A 20,289-nucleotide genomic window follows, 5' to 3' on the forward strand; every position below is an offset into this window, starting at 1 on the left:
GTTAGTTTCTATTCTTTTTCTTCTCCCTATTGCAGCTTTTCCATTCTGTCAGCCCCTTTTTGTTTTTAAAGTGCCAGTGAGGTGGATATTTCAGCCTGTAAAATCCAAAGCTCCTTCAGTCTTCCATGCTATAACCTGGGCTTAGCCTGTGCAACCTGTGAGGTTGAATGTTAGCATTTGATGTGTAAAAAGACAGAGCTTCCATATTTCTGACTTGCACACAAGATGTTTGTGTGCAATGCATGAAACCAACCAATACGCAACCACTTTGGAGTACTGAGTCCAATGTGTATGAGGTCTGCCACGTCTGAATCTCTGCCCTAGCACTCCTGATGCTGAACTGATCTCATCTCTGACTAAATTAGACATGGCACCCAAGTACATCCAGCCCAGTTTGCAAAACAAGCATGTCCATCACTCCATCCTCCACACTGTGGAGTTGGCATGGTCTGTGATTCCCAGGTATCGCTAGCCCCTGATGGGCCTGTTAGGACCACTGCCATTTTACTTACTAAGCTGCCAGGACTCTCTAAATCCCATACTGGTGGTCAAAGAAGCCTTACAGTGGTAAATGATACCTTAGAAAATGTGCAGGTAGGGAGACTGCCTTGGAAACATGTTCATGGCAACCTTTCCATTGGCTGGTAAACATTTTCAGCTATGAATTTACCATGCATTTTTGATCTACAGCCAATTTTCTTCAGCTCGTTATTCATCTCCTGTGGAGTACACTGCTGAATATATATTTTTTTCAAGCCATTTCTTGACTAGAGTTACTGCCATTTACACAGTGGAACTCCTTCCAAATCACAGGCAAAACTACAAACAGCCCTGAGGAACAAGCAGTGGTGTCTCAAGGGAAATTAAAAAATCTCCCAGTCTTTTACGACCTATATTTAACTAATTTTATATGGGGATTTTATACCATTAAGCACAGGGGAAATAGTGCTGCCAATATTTCAGACCCTTAGGCTTCCATCAAAAATGGGCTGCTGCAAAAGGTGCATTTAAACCGTATTTAGATCATAATATCAGTATTCCAAAATTGGCTCTCAGTGGAAGGCTGAGATTTTTCTCCTGAAGAGGGAACTCCTCCATAATTCATTAGCTTCTTTTCTGTATTGTAGACTAAAAAAAATGAGCAAAAAGACTATTAAATAATTGTAAGTTTCATGAAATGTATTGCATAATATTAGGCTTCTGGTACACAAAAGTTGTAAAATATAAGTTGTTCTACTTAATGGGCATAGAAAAGAAATTCCAATTATTTTGCTCAGCAAGAAGAAAGTCTTATATTTCAGAAGAGTTTTTCACCTGTGGACAGCCTAGTTTATGAAGTGAGAAAAAAACATTTGCAAGAATTACCCAACTTTTTTGAATCCCATGTTGGCAAAAAACTTTATACTGGAGCCTGTGTACTTATTGACCCAAAAGGTATAGCCACCATAGCTGATACCAGTAGAAAGCAGCTGGGAATTTGAAATTCATCCTATTCTCTTCTGCCACCCCTGGAAACTTACCCTCTGCAAAAGGCATCATGCTGGGAGGTGTGCAGAGGAGTTTCCATGGCTGATTATCTACTTGCAAAGCCTTATCTGTTTGTGTATGAACTCATACAGGAATGGAGACACAGCAAAAATCTACACATCCAATGCCTTGTGCTTGTTATTGCTGCCCCCTTAGTGAGGCAAGGAGAGATGTATGTAGCATCACACAGATTATAAAAGTCATGTGCTGACTTCACTTTTTTAGCACTTCCTAAAACATGGGGTTTTTTCCTGTTAGCAATGACAATTTGGGGCCAGTTTTGGTAATTAGATAATTTTTAAATGCCTTAATAAAAGCATTCAGTAGTGTACATTAAGCTCCCACATGGACAACATCATTAATACTTTGACTTTTTCCTCCTCAGGAAGCAGTAGGATGGGTAGCAAATTTAAGGATTAGTCACGTTGCTAGGAAGTAAGTGTTTTATACATGCAGCATAATCTGTTCTGAATATTGCTGCAGTATTTAATTGCAAGGTTTGCAAAAAGAAAAGTTCTGAATGAAGAGTAAAAATAATTTTAAAGAAAAACTATATTCTAGACTTTGTTTTAAATGTCTAGATTATTTAATTGACAAAGAAAGGCTATCTATTTGGCAGATTTTATATAATGTTCTTGACATTAGAAACTAAATTTACACAAAATTACATTATATTACATGCAACTAATTTTTCTTACAGCTGTTTTTCTCTCTTAATCATCATTTTCACAAGAAAGTTTTAAGAGAAGAATAAGCCCCTATCATTCAGACAAATGGCAGTCAATCGACTAAAGAACTATCATCCAAATGCCAAATGCAATTTTACAGATCTCCAATAAGTAGGACAGAATATAAACCTTTGATCAGAACTTTGAATTCAGGGCCTACATGTCCTTTAAGTAGGTGGAACACAAATATTCTGTTCTAAACATTTATACATATGGGTTTGGAGACTGAACTCATTGCAGTGTACATCCTAGAAATGTTTTTAAATTGGCTGAGCTTGCAAGCTGGGACCCTGGTCAGGGCTGGTTTGACTTGGTTGTCTTGCTGTTTGTGCCACTTGCTGTGTGTGGCTGTGAGATGGAACAACATGGGTTGAGCTGGGAGATCAGACTCCCTGGCCATTTCTGCCCTGCTGGAGAAAGCTCTGCGTAGCAAAGGAAGAACAGGCTTGCTCTGAACACTGGTTTCATACCACAGGTCACTGGTCTTCACCCAGAAGACTCAAGCACTAAGCAATTAGAAAAAAGATTCTTCATGAAATCTTTATTGATTATAGAATATAGTTTCACATACAGTCGAAATTCATCTGAATCTCCTAAAATCCCATGGCACATATTTTCCAGATGATCTTTTTCTAGGCCCCTAGCTTACAGTAATTTTTTGGCCAATTTATTCCTTTGGATCTCCTATTATATTCTACCTGATTTGTTCCACAGGTGCAAAATTTCCCTATGCCTGTTGTAAAGTGTGTGATAATTTTTAGTTGCATTTGTACCTCCATAGTCTATACTCCAATTTACAGTTTTCAGTTTAAAGAATCACATGCTCACTTTAATGCATAATTGATGTCTGAGAGCACTGTAAGCTTCAAGGTTTTGTGACATCTAGATAAAAAAATATTTCATGCACAGGAAGCAAGCTTACTTTTCTGGTTTTTTGTTTCTTATCACTTGTATTGCTATCAAATAGACAGGGATGTAAAGGCAGCCTCTAATTTGTCTCTGTGTACTAAACATAAAAAGAAGAACAAGGCTTTTAAAATTCAGAGCAGTTCTGTCAAAAGATTGCTATATGCAGGTACTTATTCCATATAAAATCTTGTCTGACAGGTCTCTGAGTCCAGAGTAAATTAGAAAAGTTAACCACTCTTTATCCATTATTTATGTGCTGTATAGTCTAAAATTACTATAAGTTTTCTTCATATACACTGTGCTAAGGTATAAAACTAGTATAAAAACTAGATACAGATTTTTTTTTTTTAATTTGCTAGAAAAAGGAGCATAAAAGAATGAGCAATGGCTTTCTTTATAATTAACAATTGGTATTTTAAAATGTCAAGATATAAGCTGCAAAAGGAGAGCTTTAGAACCTACCCTGAAGAGGAAAAAGAAATTATTATCTAAGTTAATGAACTCAGTTCTGTAATGACCTGGCTAGAGGTAATTGATATGAAGTAATAAGAAAATCTGGAAAAAAGCTGGAAAAAATCTTCAAGCTGATGTGAAATGACCACAGAGAACTGATGACAGAGAAGTAAGTCAGACAGTAAGTAAGCAGCAGGATCTGTAAAACTGCCACTAGATTTCCTGCTGAACAAAGTTGCACTGAAGAATTGTTTTATGACTTCTACAGTCATACAACATAAAGGCAACATCTCATCTTAGCCCATAGAGAAATCAAAGAAGAAAGAGTGAATACATATATTTCAGTTTCAGACATTATGTTTCTAATTGGACATTTGCTATTTTAGAAAAGACTTAGAAAAGAAGATTCAGTAAACTACATTTTGGGCTTGTTTTCAACAGTATGTTCTCTCTCCAACACCTACTTTGCCTGAAGTAGGTAGAATTTTTACAAAGTCAGAACTATGTAAATCATTGCAAGATAATCATAGATATCATTGTGTATGTACTTTTGTTGAAGAATCTGCGTTACCTTCTCAGATTTATTTCTACTTCCAAATCCTTTACCTGAAGAGAAGTTTTAAAGAAACTTCAACTTCTTCCTTCCCAGAACATTTATTAATTACATCCTCTCATTCATTATTCAGAGAATCGTAGGGTCATAGGATGGTTTGGGCTATAAGGGAATTTTAAAAGTTGTCTATGATAACCCTGAAAGGAGGAGAAGGAATATCTTCCTTACATCAGGTTGCTCAGAGCCCAATCTAACCTGATCTTGAATGTTTCCAGTGATGGGGTATCAACCACTTCTCATGGCAATCTATGCCAGTATTTCATCATCCCCACTGTAAAAATTTCTTCCTCTGACAAGTCCCATGTGCTTGTCCAGCTTAGAAGGAGAGTTGAGATTTACCACTGACTGCAGATTCCAGACTCAGTGGGTATACTTCTAAATTAAGCATTGTAATGCTAAGCAACACAGTACAGAAACCACCTTGTGAAAGTACCTAAATGAGTGCAAAAATGAGAGACTGGATAATCAGATTAGTCTCTATTGCTTCTAATACGTCACCTGAATTTTCTCTTTAGATACAAATAACTGATAAAACAAAATTGTTATATATTCTGTTTTAAGTGAAATACCTAAAAGGCTTCTTTTTCTAATAAATAAATATAAAGGACAAATGCTTGATATGAGGATAAATGCTTGACTTTTTGAGGTTGGAAAAAACCCCTAGGTCTGAGTCATGTTTCTGGTAGAAGCTTGCCACAACCTGACAAATTTGCAAAAGTCAAACACTGTGGAATTTTCCATAAATTGGTACCACCATAGTATGCACTTGCAAAGTTCAGCTTATAAATATTAAGGAAAAAGCCCCACAAAACAGGAATCTGTAACTTTTGGCAAAGTAGAAAACTAGAATTTCGTTCATGGGTTATCTTCTGAGATTATTCTTTTAACTCTGTGTGGGCTGATTCACATAGATTTAAATAAAGTAGAACTTTATTATTATCATCAGTGACATAGGAAAAATATCAGAAAAATAATGAAAATTTCCTACATACAGTGCATGTCCCAGCATGTACAGATATCACAGTGATGACAACAGGGTAGCAATTCTTTCCTTAATTGTTTAGGTCTCTGAAAAATGTATGTGTTTCCAGAATGGTGATAAACCTGAAATGGGTCATTTATCTTAGGCACACTTGTACATAAGCACATTTCAGTAGTAGGGAAAAGGGTTGCAAAGAGCCTTCTCCTTCCCCAATCTGTTCCTCCAAGGCAGTACACCTGTCCCAGCATCAATGGTACCTGTGAGTGGTTGAATTCTAGAAGGAAAGAAAGTTTCATCTCTCTGATGAACAATCTCCAGAGGCCAAGTGATGCTGCATGTTGAGAGCTAAATATGAGACTGGTGTTTTGAGAGCAGCAGCTGAATAATTAAACATAAATTATAAGCTCAGATTTGGGCCTAGAACACTAAAGCAGTAACCCATGTTATTCATTTAATGCAGTCTTAGGTTTTGAGTTATGCAGCACAGTGTCAGAGAGTCAGGAGTTTAAACAAAGTTTGGTAGGTGAACATGACCCACTGATAAGGACAAGAGCATTAAAGACTTTTTAGTATCTATATTTTACAATTTTAATTGCTAAAACAAAACTACATTTAATTTGTAGTTGAATGGGATGTGGTAGTAGTTAGAGAGAACCATAATTAAGTTAGTAGCAGTTTAAAAACAGACCCTGAATGAACTGTCCCAAACTTAGTGTTTGAGACACTGTCTTAATTGTGCTGTTTCCCTTATTTTTTACTTGCAAAGAAATTAATAAACAAAACAGATAAATAAGGTCACTCTTCTAGGATGAGAACATCTGTTATTTGAGGACAAAACTCTTCTCTGCTGTCTTTAAGGTTAGAATCAACAGGAGCTTAATGTATGAGCAGTATGCTGATTTGAAATAATAATGAGAATTCCATCATTTAAGCCCTGCATGTTTTTAAATATAACTTCAGATGTAACTTCAAGTAGCAAATTACTTCTCAATGCTCAGTGACACACAGAAGAGCAACCAAAAATAGAATAAATGTACTTGTGATTTGCATAAAATTCATACTAAGAAAGAATGTGCTATGGTTAGAAAGATAAAAAAACCAACAATCCAGTGAGAGCAGTGAAAAATAATGTAATTCTTTTGTGAATTATTTCCAGTTGGAGACATTGGATATCTTAAAGAAATGCTAAATGTACTACTGAATAATTTTATATCTGTAGAGTTCGAAAAACTGGTGAAACATTGCTGTTTGAGGTCTGAACCTAACAAGCATCAGGAAGGCTTTGCCAAAGTAAGTATTGACAAAAAGCAGCCAAGGGATTACTTAAAAAAAGGGAACAGAAGCAAATTAGTCATTCCAAACAATCTGTGTCTTAAGGGAAATGGAAAATAAACTCATACAAATGCCTGGCAGTGTAGTTTTTAAAAATATGATAATCAAGGTGATATGGGAATATGTCTGAGAGAAGAATTTGGTATTAACTCTGTCCCAAAGATTTTAAGCAAAAACGTCTGTCTATTGATTTCGTAGGTTAATCCCTAGTTCTTCCATTAATGTCTACAGTGTTCTCAGATGTAACTTTATATATCATATAACAAAGCATCTTCTACCTAGAACTAACTGGTCAATCTCAGTATGAAATATTTAATATTTAGTATTAATTTGATGTGTCAGTCTATTTTTTTTCATTTAATTTTAATGTTAATCTTTGGTGTTGAGTGATAAACTCTATGTCTTTTTTCTTTGACAGTTTAACTGCTCACCATGCACATAGCATATATTGCTCATTACTACCTGTGGTTCGTTCAGTAACTTGATAATTCATAGCACAGGAGAAGCTCAAAGATGGAGGAACCCAGGGCTCAGTTCTGAAAGATACTGAGTAGCCTGGCTCTGACCCAGTAAAGCACTGAAGCACATATTTACAATTTGAGTAATTGATTTTTTTTGTCAAGAGATGCATAAAAATAAAGCACATGACTAAGGCTTTTGCTGAAGGAACTCCAGAGTACTCAGGACCACCTATTTCTGATGATGCCATGTTTGCTGGCAAAGTTGATTGAAGAACAGACCTGCTTTTAATATCAGTTTTTGCTTTAATTTTATTCTATCATAAGTGTAAAAGCTTCTTCAAAGTTGTTTTGAAAGATGCTGTCTGTGGCATAGCACCAATGTACCCCCTCCTTACTCTCAGGATGTTGACATTGATGTGAACTCATGTACAGCTTAATACATACACAAACCACATACTGCATGCATGCCTTCTACCACCATTCCTTCTCTTTTTCTATTCTCTCCTCCCCCTTTCCTCCAAAGCTATTATTGATAAAAAAAAAACACCACCAAAAAACCATCTCTATTCCAGTGAAGCTAGTATTCACTGGCAAAGGAAAAGATTTACTGCTTTAATTTTAAATACTGTGTCTGAATGCTTTCACAGATGAAAAACAGAAATGATGTAGCATGTACCTAATAAAGTCTCTTTAAACTGAGATTCACAAAGAGATTTAAAGCAAACAAACCCTGTTCCCACAGGTCTAATAGAATACTTGCACTTTTACAACTTAATGTACTTTTTTTTTGAAGACAGTTTTCTATTAGGGACAGGTAAAGGGAAAAAATATATATCCCAAGCAGGTTGGACATATTTGTAGGACAACTCATCTCAAAAAAGCATGTTCACCTGTTCTTCGGTGACTAAAAGAAAACAAGAAAAATCATTTTGGTTAAGAAACATCACTTCTACTCTCTTCTCTTCTGAAAGAGATGTACTCCACGGTGTCCCTAGCCTGTTGTGGTCTAGATCACCTCAAAAGAGGCTGTTAGATATCCAAAATATCTTGATAAAAAAATTTTGCCTTCTCTTGCATGCTTGAAATGGCTTATTTTTGTTGTGTTCAGAAAGCACAAAATGGAGAGGATTAATACCTGTGAGGTGCAATGGTGAGGAAGCACAAGGGCACTCATCAAAATACTTTTGCTCTCCGTCTTGGGCCTTGCCACAGGAAACCTCACTCAGCCCAGTGACTTTTGAAGAGAATGCTCCAACTGGCCACAGAGAAAGCCTTTTGAGAACTGGCTTGTGCTTGTCATGCAGCTGTCAGGTGTAAGAAGGCCAATAGGAAGGACAGCCACCATATTGCCATGGGGACTTTCCAACATTAAAGAGCCTAGATGGCTCAGAGATGTTATTCTGTACAAGCACATTCCTATATATGCCATTTGCTTATTTTCCTTGTGTCTCACTCCAAAATTTGCACCTCTGTGAAAGACAATGGGAATGATTGTCACTTGGCAGAATGAGGAATAAATGGGTAGGATGCACTGGTAAGAATGACAGAGAAAGGCTATGCATAATTTTCTCTGGAGATTGAAACAGTTTCCAGTCATCCTGAAGCATGTGCCAAAAGAGCTTAGAGGGGATCCAAACTTTCTCCTCTGAGCTCAAAATACAACCTGGAAGCATCTTGTCCAACTTTGCTGGTCCTCATTCTCACAAATAATCAATCTATCATGGTGTCATATGACTGTTGCATATAAAAGGCTTGTCAAATTTTTATATTTGGGATCTTGACTCCTTTCCTTTTTAGAACTTTTAATTAGAGTGCCCAAAATCATATATTGCCAACTACCAGAAAAACCCCACACTTCTTAATATTTTTGTTATTTTCTTTCTTTTTTTTTTTTTTTTTTTTCTTTCTTGCACTCTTACCTCCTGCATGGAAGGAGTACCACATTCTGACAGCAGCCAAAAGAGTAATTCAGTCTGTGTTTGGGATGGCCTTCAGTGGCACTGCACATTGCTAAATTAAATATTAGAGCTAGAACATCCCAGATTTGGTCTAGAACACACATCATCTTTGACTTGTAAAAACACTTTAACATATGTATGATCTTTAGCTTTTACTTCCCCTGTTCTGAGTGAGATACTAAGGTACAAATGTGGTTAAAAGCATTCATGATTAAGCATGAACATCACTTTTTTGCTGGGTGAAGGAAAAAATGCCTTCTCTTAAACTAATAGACCCCAATCCTGTAGGTTTGCAGCCTGTGTTCTGGCTTTCAGTTGCATTTATTTCCATATCCAAATGCCTTTCAAATTCAGTTCTCCTCTCTGGGCTAAAATGAACACTCGTAAGAATACAGTAATTAAACACAATTACAAAGATGTGCACATTGCAGGCTGAACAGCCACAGGCCACTTTCCAAGGACCCTTTTTTATTTTCATCATCAGCTGTAATTTTCCTGGCTTCTTATTTATGCTCTTCAGCTAACAAACCAGTTTTATGTGACCCCAGGAAATTCTTTGTAATTTTGTTGCTGTTGCAGACTCCCACTACACTTCTCTGGCAAGTAAAAAAATACAAACCCAGCAAGGTGAAAAGATTCAGTAATCTGTGGAACCCAGCTTCCACTTGCTTTGCCAGCTTTTAGTCATGGCAGAATTTATAAAATAGCCTAAGAAAAAAAAAAAAAGAACAAAGAAAAGAGGTTTAATAGAATTGCTCCCTGTCCATACTGAAGTTTATCCTGCATTTGTGGGGGTTAATCTTATGAAATAAAGATGACATTTGACCTGTCAATACTGGGAGATGTTGGCCTCTAGATTACCTGTGCTTCAAACATCATCAACCTTAATATTTTCTAAAACATTTTTTGAAATATTTCTGTGCTCTTTATACAGAAATTCATTGCTAAACCTTAACATCAGTTGAACAAATATGAAGATGTTTCTTACAAAATTTATATTATTTTCATGTCAAATCTTTTAATGCCATCTGATAGAATGGTTTTCAAAAGGCAAATATTTTGTAATATTTTGTTGTCTCCTACTGTATGTAGCTCTTTTCACCTGTTGTAAAGTGGCATCAAGTACTAGACCTCTTGGACATCCAAAGAGAAGACAGATGTTACTAACACCACAAGGAATGTATCAAATGTAAGCATAGAGTTGTCTAAAGCTTTTTTTAGTATAGAATAATTAAAATATATAATAATATATATTTTAATATCATCAATATTCTGTAGATAGACTATTATTCATGCCATATATTTAAGATAAGGCATAATGAGAAGTAATCTAGTTTTCTTGTGCTCCAAAAGTAGCCAGTGAATATACAGACTTCTCCAAAGGGCATTCTGCTGGTTTTCTGCACAGAAGCATTCTCTCAAAGAGTTTTTTCCCCACACCAGGTGTACAGGCAGCTCAGAGAGACAGAACAAACAGTAAAATAAGATGCATGAAATTATGTGATGAAACTATCCCCTGCCAGTCCTAATACTAATGCATCAAGGCTCAGGAGAATATTGGATATCACAGTGGTTTAAGAGAAAATAGGAATAAATACGCACAGGCATCTATTAACTGCTCATGAAAATAAAAAAAAAAAAGAGGGAGAGAAAAGGGAAGAAAAGCATCAATTGTTTATTCCCTCTATTAATGGGAGCTTTGAAATATTTTGTTTGGCAGAGATTCAAAAATATTATTTTTTTGGGTTGCTTCTCATGGGCTCATTGTCAGCTGTGGTGGGATTTTGTGCTCTTCTTTTGGTTTTGTTTTTGTTTTGGCTTTTTTTTTTTAATTACAATTCAACCCCATAAATCCCACTATTAAGTAGATCTCAGGACCTCACACTCAGAATTGCTCAAGTGAGGCCCAAAATGGGAAAAGTAAGTAATAACAGATCATGGCTGTAAAGCATACCACTGTTTGGGACAGGCTGTCACCCGCTGATCACTGACTGGTGTCCAAGTCTAGAGGCACAGATGTGCATACCAAACATGGTGAGAGAAATCAGAACCAGAAGAGAAAGGAAAAATGAAACAAAAATAAAGTACATCAACTATAAAAAGAAGGAAAACATACTACATATCCTCATGGGGAATCAGAAATTCCTGTACTTCTAAGATTACATTAGATTATTACTTTTTCTGCTTTCTAGAAGTTTAATACTTGCCCTTGTCATTTCATGCTACATAGGAGAGTGCTTGGCTACACAGTTTGAATATTTATGCCTGACTTTATACTGGAATGCTCTGTAACTACTTAAGCCAAGCATCTTGTGCAATGGCAACAGATTCTAAAAACTAAATTTAAGATAATAAAAATTGCCTCTTGCCATCTATAAATATGTTGATAGAGACTGTATGCTAACAGGTAATGCTAAGACTGTGAAAGCATTTTTGGAAAATGAAAATTGATCTGGAGCTACAGGAAAAGAAATAAAATCTATTTACTTATAGGTCTCACTTGGCTATGGCAAAATATTTAAATCATAATTTTGAAGCAAAATTTCCAGAAAAGCTTCTCAGCAAAAGCAAGGAAAAGTTGCCACTGGCTTTGAATCACTAGCGAAGACCTTTGTCCACTCTGCTCACATCATGTGCATCCAGCAAAATCTTTACTGGAACCATCAAGATTTTCTCAATAGGAATGGGAGTAGCTCTTTATTCAGATGTCTTTGTAGATACCCACATGGACCATTATTTCCTTAGTCTTCAGTTATCATTGATTACCAAAACTTCTGCCTGTGAATGGCACCAGTGAAAGTCATCTCTAATACATGATCTTATACATACTTTCATTTAATCTAAATATATAAGTATTCCTACTGACTTCAGTGAAATACCCACACAAGGTTGTGAGGTAATATAGGTATGTACCTATAATGAGGGACTAGGTGAAGGAAATAATAATAAAAAAAAAAAAAATTGATGTGAATAAAATAATAAATGAATTTCTATTGCTATCTGGTCAAAACCACTATAACAAAAAGAAAGAATAAAAGAAGTGTTTCTGCAGAGATTCATAGCATAAACATAGCAATTCTATAGAAAAGCAGCAATAGGTAATGTCAGACTTCCAAAAATATGTCAAAAATAATTCACTTGCTGAATTTGCTATTCCACATCTTTTCAAGAAGAGACTCTTCTCTAAGGCATGCTCTCAGAAAAGATATTAAGAAGCAGTAGCACCTTAAATCATTATAGATAGTCATTATATTGATAAATACATGTGATTTTGCAACATGTTTATATTTCGCTTTAAATTACTTTGCTTTGCTAAAAGACATACTGGACAGAATCATATTTTTTCCAAAGTTTTTTGTTGTGGGGGTTGTTTTCCCTCTTCAGTTAAAAAAATCCAAAAGTGAAAGTTTCTTGGAACACTCAGCACTGAAAATTACCTAAACATTTACCATTAAATGCAGGGTGAACATTTCATTTACTTAAACAGACACTGAAGTAGACAGTGCCATAAAATTGCAAAAGCAAATAGATATTTATACATCATTTTAGGTCAGCTCGGCATTATAATGTTTCCCAAATGTATAAAGTTGCTCTCAGGCAATAAATCAGAGTACAAAAAAGGAAATTTAGTGTTAGGTTGTACTAAGTAAACTATTTTTTGTATCTTCTCAACAAACTCAAATACAACAATATGGAAATCAAAGTATTTTTTGCTAAGAATACCAATGCAAATGACATCATGATTTTTCAAAGGCTTCTAAAAAATACTATATCAGTATTTTTTTTCAAACTTTGAATAAAAACTGTAAGTTTTCATTCATGGCAGAAATAATAAATTTCACTAAAAACTACTAAAAATTGTAGCAAATCCTGATCTGATGGCAGTACATGATAACATAGCCACTGCAATTATTACAAATTATTTATTTATTTGGAAAAATAAAAATTAGAATCTTAGATATTAAAGTGATAATTAATGAATAAACAAATAAAATTGTATTGAAATGTAATATCTGAAGGCAAATGACTCAATTGTTATTTATGCCTAATAAATTAGTTAGGAAGAAAATATAAAATAAACCTAGCTTAAGGTTTGGGCATTTTTGTTTGTTGGCTTCTTTGATTTTGTTGTGCTTTGTGTTTTTCATTTGTAAAGCTTAAAATAAGGGTAACATTTTCTTTCTTCTGGTTTTTTTTTCTCCTGTTCTATTTTATTCCATGGTTGCTTGTCTGTGCATTGGCACTCATTTTAGGGCCTTGCAACCCTTTAGAAGTGGGGTACCACACTGCAATTTTCTCTTTCAAATAAGAATTAATATGCACTTGTGTTTACAGGGGAATCGACAGGGCTGCAGTGAGAAGATGCTGCCGTTCTGCTGCTCTGTGGTGCCGTCCTCCTGTGTGAGGCTGAAACCCCTCCAGGTTGCAATTCTCTGCTAAACCTGCTACATGTCTGTCTGTCTGTGCCACTCTTGTTCAAAGTATCTGTTCTCTATGCAGTAACTTAGTAAAGACCTATCTCATGCACAAAAATTCTTGCTTCAGGGCATAAGCATTCTCTCTCTCAATGCACATGCATAATTTTACAGCATTATAAAATGAAAAAGGAATGAGTAGATTTCAGTCTTTCTTACTTGAAATATGATATGATGTATAACAGAGTAAATAAACCTTTTGATTGTGCTTTATTTTCTGCCAAATTTAATATTTTATAACACTTTATAAACTATTACTCCAATGTAATGGAGCCTTGAATCCATTATTCTCACATCTCTCTATGCTTTCTGGGCCAATAACCAGAATAAACCTTGTGCTGAATCATTCAAGTGCTGCACAGGTATTGTCAGGAGTTTTCATGGTGGAACTTCAAGTCAGCCAAAGTTTAGAGCTAAAACTTCAAATTTGTTTTTGAAGTAAGTGCTCTAAAGAACTGAAACTAATACCATTTTCACCAGTCCCACTCTCCTACAGTCTTGCTTTCCAAGCCATTGACTTTCCAGCAGTTTTCATCCAAATCAAATTGTACACAGTTCATTTTGGCTCCTTTACAATATTTCCTTCTTTCATCTCAAGATTTAAGTCTCTGCTCTTTTTTTCTTTCTCTTCCTGCCAGGCTTGTTTCATGTTTTCTTCCTCATTTAGACAAGGCAAATAGACTGACTTCTGCTCTGCTGTCAGTCTCTGCACTTTAAATAGTTGTATGCTCTATTCAGGACACAGCCTATTAGCTAACAAATAAAACAGTTACACCATCCATCACAGTCTAGACTGAAGCAAATCTTACCTTTATTCTTTGTAAATCTGATACAGACAAATTTTCACACAGAAAATTCAGCCTTCTACTCCAAGTCCACTCTCATAAATCAGGTCTACTCTTCTATAATCCTAGGCCAAGTTTTCTAAGTCACATCCAGTCCAGACTCTTAGGAAGAAAGCTAATCTGAGAGGATAATGAAGCAGGAACAAAACTGAAAATTTGAAATCAGTCATTTGTGCAATAATAGGGCTTTCAATACCCAGTGAAATTTGTTTGCAAAAGATTATTCTAATGAGGAAAAACATTACTAATATTAGCTTGTTTCTTGAGAAGAAAACTACCTCCTTACCCACATAATAATACTTTTCAGATCATTATGAACTTGTCTTATTGCAGTTACAGCAACTGCATGTTGGTTTTGTACAATTTTTTTCACAGTAAGTTTTTTTTAGTGTAAAATATGATAAAGCAGAAAATTTTAACTAGTTAATTTTGAGAAAAAAAAATTGTTGGCTACCTCAGCAGTAAGAGCAAAGGTGGCAGGAATGTAGTTTATTGTTAACCAACCTATTTAAACTAATGAGTTACAGGACATGATGGAGGAAATTCCTCTTAACACTTACTTTACATGCAAAATGGAAGTTAAGGATTTGCATCAGTAGTTATATTTTAATCAACTTTTGCATGAAAATATACGTGAATAATATATTAAATTTGCATCAACTCTGTGTCTCAGTGGCATACTTTCTTCCTCACCATTAATGAGAAAAGAGAAATGCATTCTATGCAAGGCAGAAAGAATGAAAACACTCTATGACTTAAAATGGTATCAAATTATTCTTGGTAATGCTAATGATTCTGAGAACAAAAAAACAGCAGCCTCCTTCTATGAAATTCAATCCGTGCTCTTCATTGTAAAGCACGAAAGATACATGTTCAAGCATTAAAAGTTTACTGCCATGAGAAGTTACATAGTGTACTGGTTTATCTGTGACAGAAGAAAAGCACCAATATATCAGACCACTGTATCAGAGCACAATGCATGAGTTGGTTGAGACATTGGTGAGTCACAGCACAAGCGTTTTGTCAGAACAGAAACTTCACAACAAAACTGTTCAATTAGTCAAGATGCACACAGAATCTGCATATTTTTCATAAGAATAAACATTATTGAATCTTCAGTCAAGACAGGCAAATTGTGAAAATATTTCTGGCAGTATTCAGATGGCATTTTAAATTAATGCTCTGGTTATGTTACACCAGGGTGTTTTTTTCTGGCACCATGATCTCTGTCACAAACATACAAAGAAAGTGAAGTTCAAGTCACAACAGTTTTTCCCTAAGTGAACCAAAGTATTTAGCACATATGAATATTGAGCTAAGACATTGCACAGTTTTTCAAGTGTTGCAGGAAATCTATGCTGTCGATATCCTCTGAGCACCCAAGAGACTCTTGGCTGTAAATAAGCACAAAAAATGAGCAGTGTAAGAGATGTACAAGTTTATTTATAAATAGTTTAGATACTCTTAAACTGAAAGCATTATCTATAAGCAAATAAAGGAGCTGAAGTAATTATGCAGAATTCCCTTGTAAAGTTGTAAATGTTTAGTATGAAGAAGGAAGTAACTGGATATGTAATTGTTGCCATTTTTCCTGATTCCAGAATCTTAGAGAAAAATATCAGACCGAGCTATTTTAGAAGTTCTTTTATAGTAGGCTTGCAATAGATTTTCAAAAAGTCAAAAGCTTATTTGAACAAATTTGGATTTCTCCACATTCCATGTTCCAGAAATGAATACCTAGCCAATCTGCAATGAAGACTTTACAGAGATATAGTGGTGATCTTTTTAAATAAACAGCTATATTAATAGTTGCAGCTGAACAATATTTTCATATTGGCATTCTCAGCTTTATTATGGAAGTGGCTCTCTAGAGGAGAAAAAACTGATGTGATTCACCTCAGACTGATACAGGATCATCAGCTGCTCCATATCATCTCATTTTTAAATGAAGATCCTCTAGCAAGACCTCGTTCCTTACTGTATACATATCTAACCTGTTTATTCCCAAATCCAAGGTTTTGAATTTTCAGAGTACCATAGCAACAAAACTTTCCTACCTCATCCTTCTTGCACATCTATTGAGATTTAATCTCTCTCCCTATCTTTTTAACCTGCTATTACAAAACTAAAATATGAAAGCTTTTTTTCTACATCCATTCTAACAAGTGGATACATAAAAATACCTGCAACATTTCTCCTCGCCTACTGACGAGATACTTGTTTCTAGAGAAAATTTTGGACATCTGGAAGTATTTTTTCATATAAGAGAACATTCGAGTGACATGTGAAAAAGAAATTATGAACAGAATATCCCCATGGTAATATTCATATTTATTTGAGCAGCACAATAACTCAGTCTTTACATTTTTATTTGTTGACATGTAGGCCTGTACTAAAAGAATATATAAGGGAAATCAAAATTAAATTGACATGTAGCCTTCATCATTCTGAATCTTTACCTATCCTTCCCTTTCTCTATTAAAGCTGTTTTGGATTTAAAGCATCTGAGGTGACTATTTTTGTCTTCCTAAGCATTTGCAGCAAACAGGAAGCAGAAACATAAATCTTTGTACAGTCCTGTGGATTCTACTTCAAAAGAATCAACAATGCAGACATTTTATTTGAAAATTTCTACAAATAAAATCTGTTTTTCTGCAATACTGTCTTACCTTGATTATTATGTAGACTACTTCCACAAATCTGTTTCTTATCACATTAATGGAACATGATACATGATTAGAAAAAGTAATAAGTTAAAACCAAAAAAACCTAATAGAAATCTCTCTTCTCAGTCTAAAACTCTTCCAGTGCATGTCACAATTCAAAAAGGGACAAATATAAATCTGGATAGTTTGTCTGAAGCCTCATGAACAATAGACTAAACAACCTCAGTGTCAAGTCTAACCTGTCTTTTTTATCTCAATTTAAAAAAATGTAGACATGTGAGATAAATGGACTATAAATAATGTTTTCTTTGGACTTTTATTTTCTTGACTATCACAGTGAAAAATGTTTCATTTTGTAGTCCCTCTAATATTGGCCAAATAAACAAGAGGCTGAATTCACAGAATAGGAGGAGAGTTGATCAGTCCTTAATGACATTGACAGCTGTGAAACTTTAACCCCACATGTGGGTACTGGAGCCCAAGCCCAGTATTTTTTAACCACCAGAAGAGTACATTTCTGGATGGGTCTTTCTCACTCTTGCTTAACATCTAAAGGGATATTAGAGACTGGAGCACACATTTTTTACCTGCCTTAAAATGCTTCTGAAAACTAAGTTAGGGAAATATTCTCAGTGGATCCGTCAAAAGAGGAAGAGCTCTGGCAGAACACAGTGAGACCAAATAAACTTTTGTTTTGAAAGGTGGAAGGCTGAGCTGAGTCCCTTGGAATGGGACTAGTCAAATAAAGACCACCTCCCACTGTGGGAATTTGGAGAGGTAAAAGGTACCACAGCATAATTTCCCAGTTCCAATGACAGCCACATTCTGGGGCATGTATCTTGGGCTTGTGTTGTCCTATATAGTATTTAGTACTTACCATCTCTCATTTTCAAAGGGTTACATATTTTAATCCTTTATTAAATGAGGTACAGTCTCTCTTGATATAAGCTTTTAACCAATAAAATGGTGCCTTTAGGTAAAGAATAATGCAGGTGAGTATATATATTAATACTGGTTTTAGAAAGAAATGTGAATATTTGATGTCAAATAAAAAAGAAATATTTAAATAAGAAAGAATACAAATATGACAAGTTGAAATTTACTGTGATTAGCAATGGTCCTGTTCATCTGAAAAAAGGGTGAAGACTTTTTAATGCCTACAAGTTACCAGGGCTATGGCTTTATATTCCAGCTGAGATAGCATTTCCAGAAGTGAATGTTGTCTTCTGCCATGCTGGAATCATCATCTATCAGCAGTTTCATAGATATAAGAGTGACACCTAGTGAATCATTAACACTTCCAACATTTTTTCTGGGGATGAAAATGGTGGGGAAGGAACCCTTATTAATCTCTTAACCAGCAGATAATCCTGTTAAAGATCTGATAAAATTTCAGCCTTAAATAGTTTAACAGTATTACAAGACAAGATTAAATATTGAAGAATTATATTGTGTGCCTGGTATGTCAAATTTTTTAATTTTGATAATGTATCTGGTAAAAGAGTCTAATAAATTAAAAGGCTTCTCTGAGAAAATATAAACTCTTCATCCCTTTTCAATAACATTATGATATAAATAAAGTGCCAAATTATTTTCTTTTTCACATCATTTTCAACAATTTAAAAATAAATCCTTTGGGCCTTACTATATATTTAAATTATATTTATTTTCATTAAACTATAATCAACACATTCTTACCATGGAAGATAATGAAGGGGATGTTTCAGTACATCTTAGGGTAATTTAGAAATTATTCTTTGGTAAGGCTGACTGAAAAGTGACTGCAGTTCTTCCTCCATTTTAATAGACTTTATACAATGTTTCATGAGTCTAGAAGTCCTTTAAGGTTTACATGAACACAAAGTGCCTTTGTTATTAGTCCAACATCATCAAAAAGTCCTGACACTGAAATACTTTTAATGTAATTCAGTTTCTTTTACCTCTTTGCTGTTCAAAGAAAAGTAGGAAGCACAAATCTATACACAGGCCAGAATGGAGTCCTGTAGTTTCCATATCTTCTGATTTTTAGCACTCAAAGATGGATGCATTTTATTGTAAGAATATATCTCTTTTTCCAAGGTAATAAAGTTGTCTAACAAGTCACAACAGAAAACAGCATAACTTTATTAATTTATGTTATGAGGAAAGTAAATTTTCCAACTTTTAAAATCAAAGGTATGCTTTAGTTGTAATTCTGGGAAGACTGTTACTTTAAAAATAATACAGTTTTCAGAAGAAAATACTACAGTCTTCCAGCAGTCTATGTGTTCAGCTTATGATGATGTTGTAATTACATGTCAATTTCAGCAAAAGCAGTAGATTTCCACAATTTGCCAGATACCAGCAAGTCAGGACACTACACCTATTGTAAAGCAGAACTTGCAATCAGGAGATAGTTTTATAACACAAGTTAAAAATTATCTATCAGTTCAGACTGAAGTTTGTTATTTACATCAGTTAAAATGTGTGATTCAGTGATATTATAATTCATCATATGCTGATTTGGATAACCTTTCAGTGGAATTTTCAAGATCCATTAGGGTAAAAAATGCTGGTTAGATTTACATGAACTCTTGTAATAACAAAGCAGGAAACTTTTTCAGGAAACAATTTTGAAGATGCTGTATGTCCAGCCTAGTTACATGTCCAGGCAATCTCAGATATCAATGACAGCTCTCCTTTTGCCACTTTTTGAAGAGTGTGTATGTGTGGGGTGAGGACAGCAGGATACCACTGCCTTTTTTCTGCCTCAAATACTGATAATAGTCTGTTTTCAGAGTTAAAAAATGAGAGGTTACAAAACCTCTTACCCGCAAAATAGAGAAGGTTTTTGATTCTGTCCAGCATTATTGAGGACTTCTTAATGACAGGAATTTAAAAATTGTAGTTTCCAATTTCAAAAAGATTCTGCATTGTATATCCAGGTTTCCCCAGATCTGGAGCTGGTCTTGAGTCTTTTCATATGTATGCTGATTTACATAAACGTTATATCATAAAATAGCCTCCAGCATGTTACAATACTCACTGCTTATAAAAAAAGCCAAAGGAGAAAAAAGAAATTGACAGTAAACTTATTTATAAGTGTGTTGCTCAAAGGTATCGCAGTAAAAACACCAGTTCAACTCGCTCAGAAACTGTTAAAAAAATACTCAAAAAAATTTCCTAAGAAGTTCTTCATGTTGAAACCTGCAGGACCTTCTGAAATGTTATTACACAACTGATACATATTCTTTTCAAAAGAGCAGATACTCGACACCCCAAAAAATACCAAATAAAATTGTGTTTCAACAGGTAATCACTGACATTTTAACATTGGTATTCAGCTAATTCTTCACTTTTT

At 34.8% G+C, this 20,289-nt stretch overlaps 1 protein-coding gene across 1 annotated transcript in view; it reads left to right on the forward strand.

Moving 5' to 3' along the window:
* Positions 1-13,644, forward strand: part of LOC110469389 (uncharacterized) — a 262,624-nt gene extending 248,980 nt beyond the window's left edge. The window contains exon 5 of the mRNA XM_077783555.1: positions 13,299-13,644. Coding sequence (XP_077639681.1) covers positions 13,299-13,403 — 105 coding nt within the window. The 3' untranslated portion in view covers positions 13,404-13,644. The remainder of the gene's footprint in view (positions 1-13,298) is intronic.
* Positions 13,645-20,289: the final 6,645 nt, after the last annotated feature.

The sequence above is a fragment of the Lonchura striata genome, chromosome 5 (assembly GCF_046129695.1).
Source record: "Lonchura striata isolate bLonStr1 chromosome 5, bLonStr1.mat, whole genome shotgun sequence".
Lineage (NCBI taxonomy): Eukaryota > Metazoa > Chordata > Aves > Passeriformes > Estrildidae > Lonchura > Lonchura striata.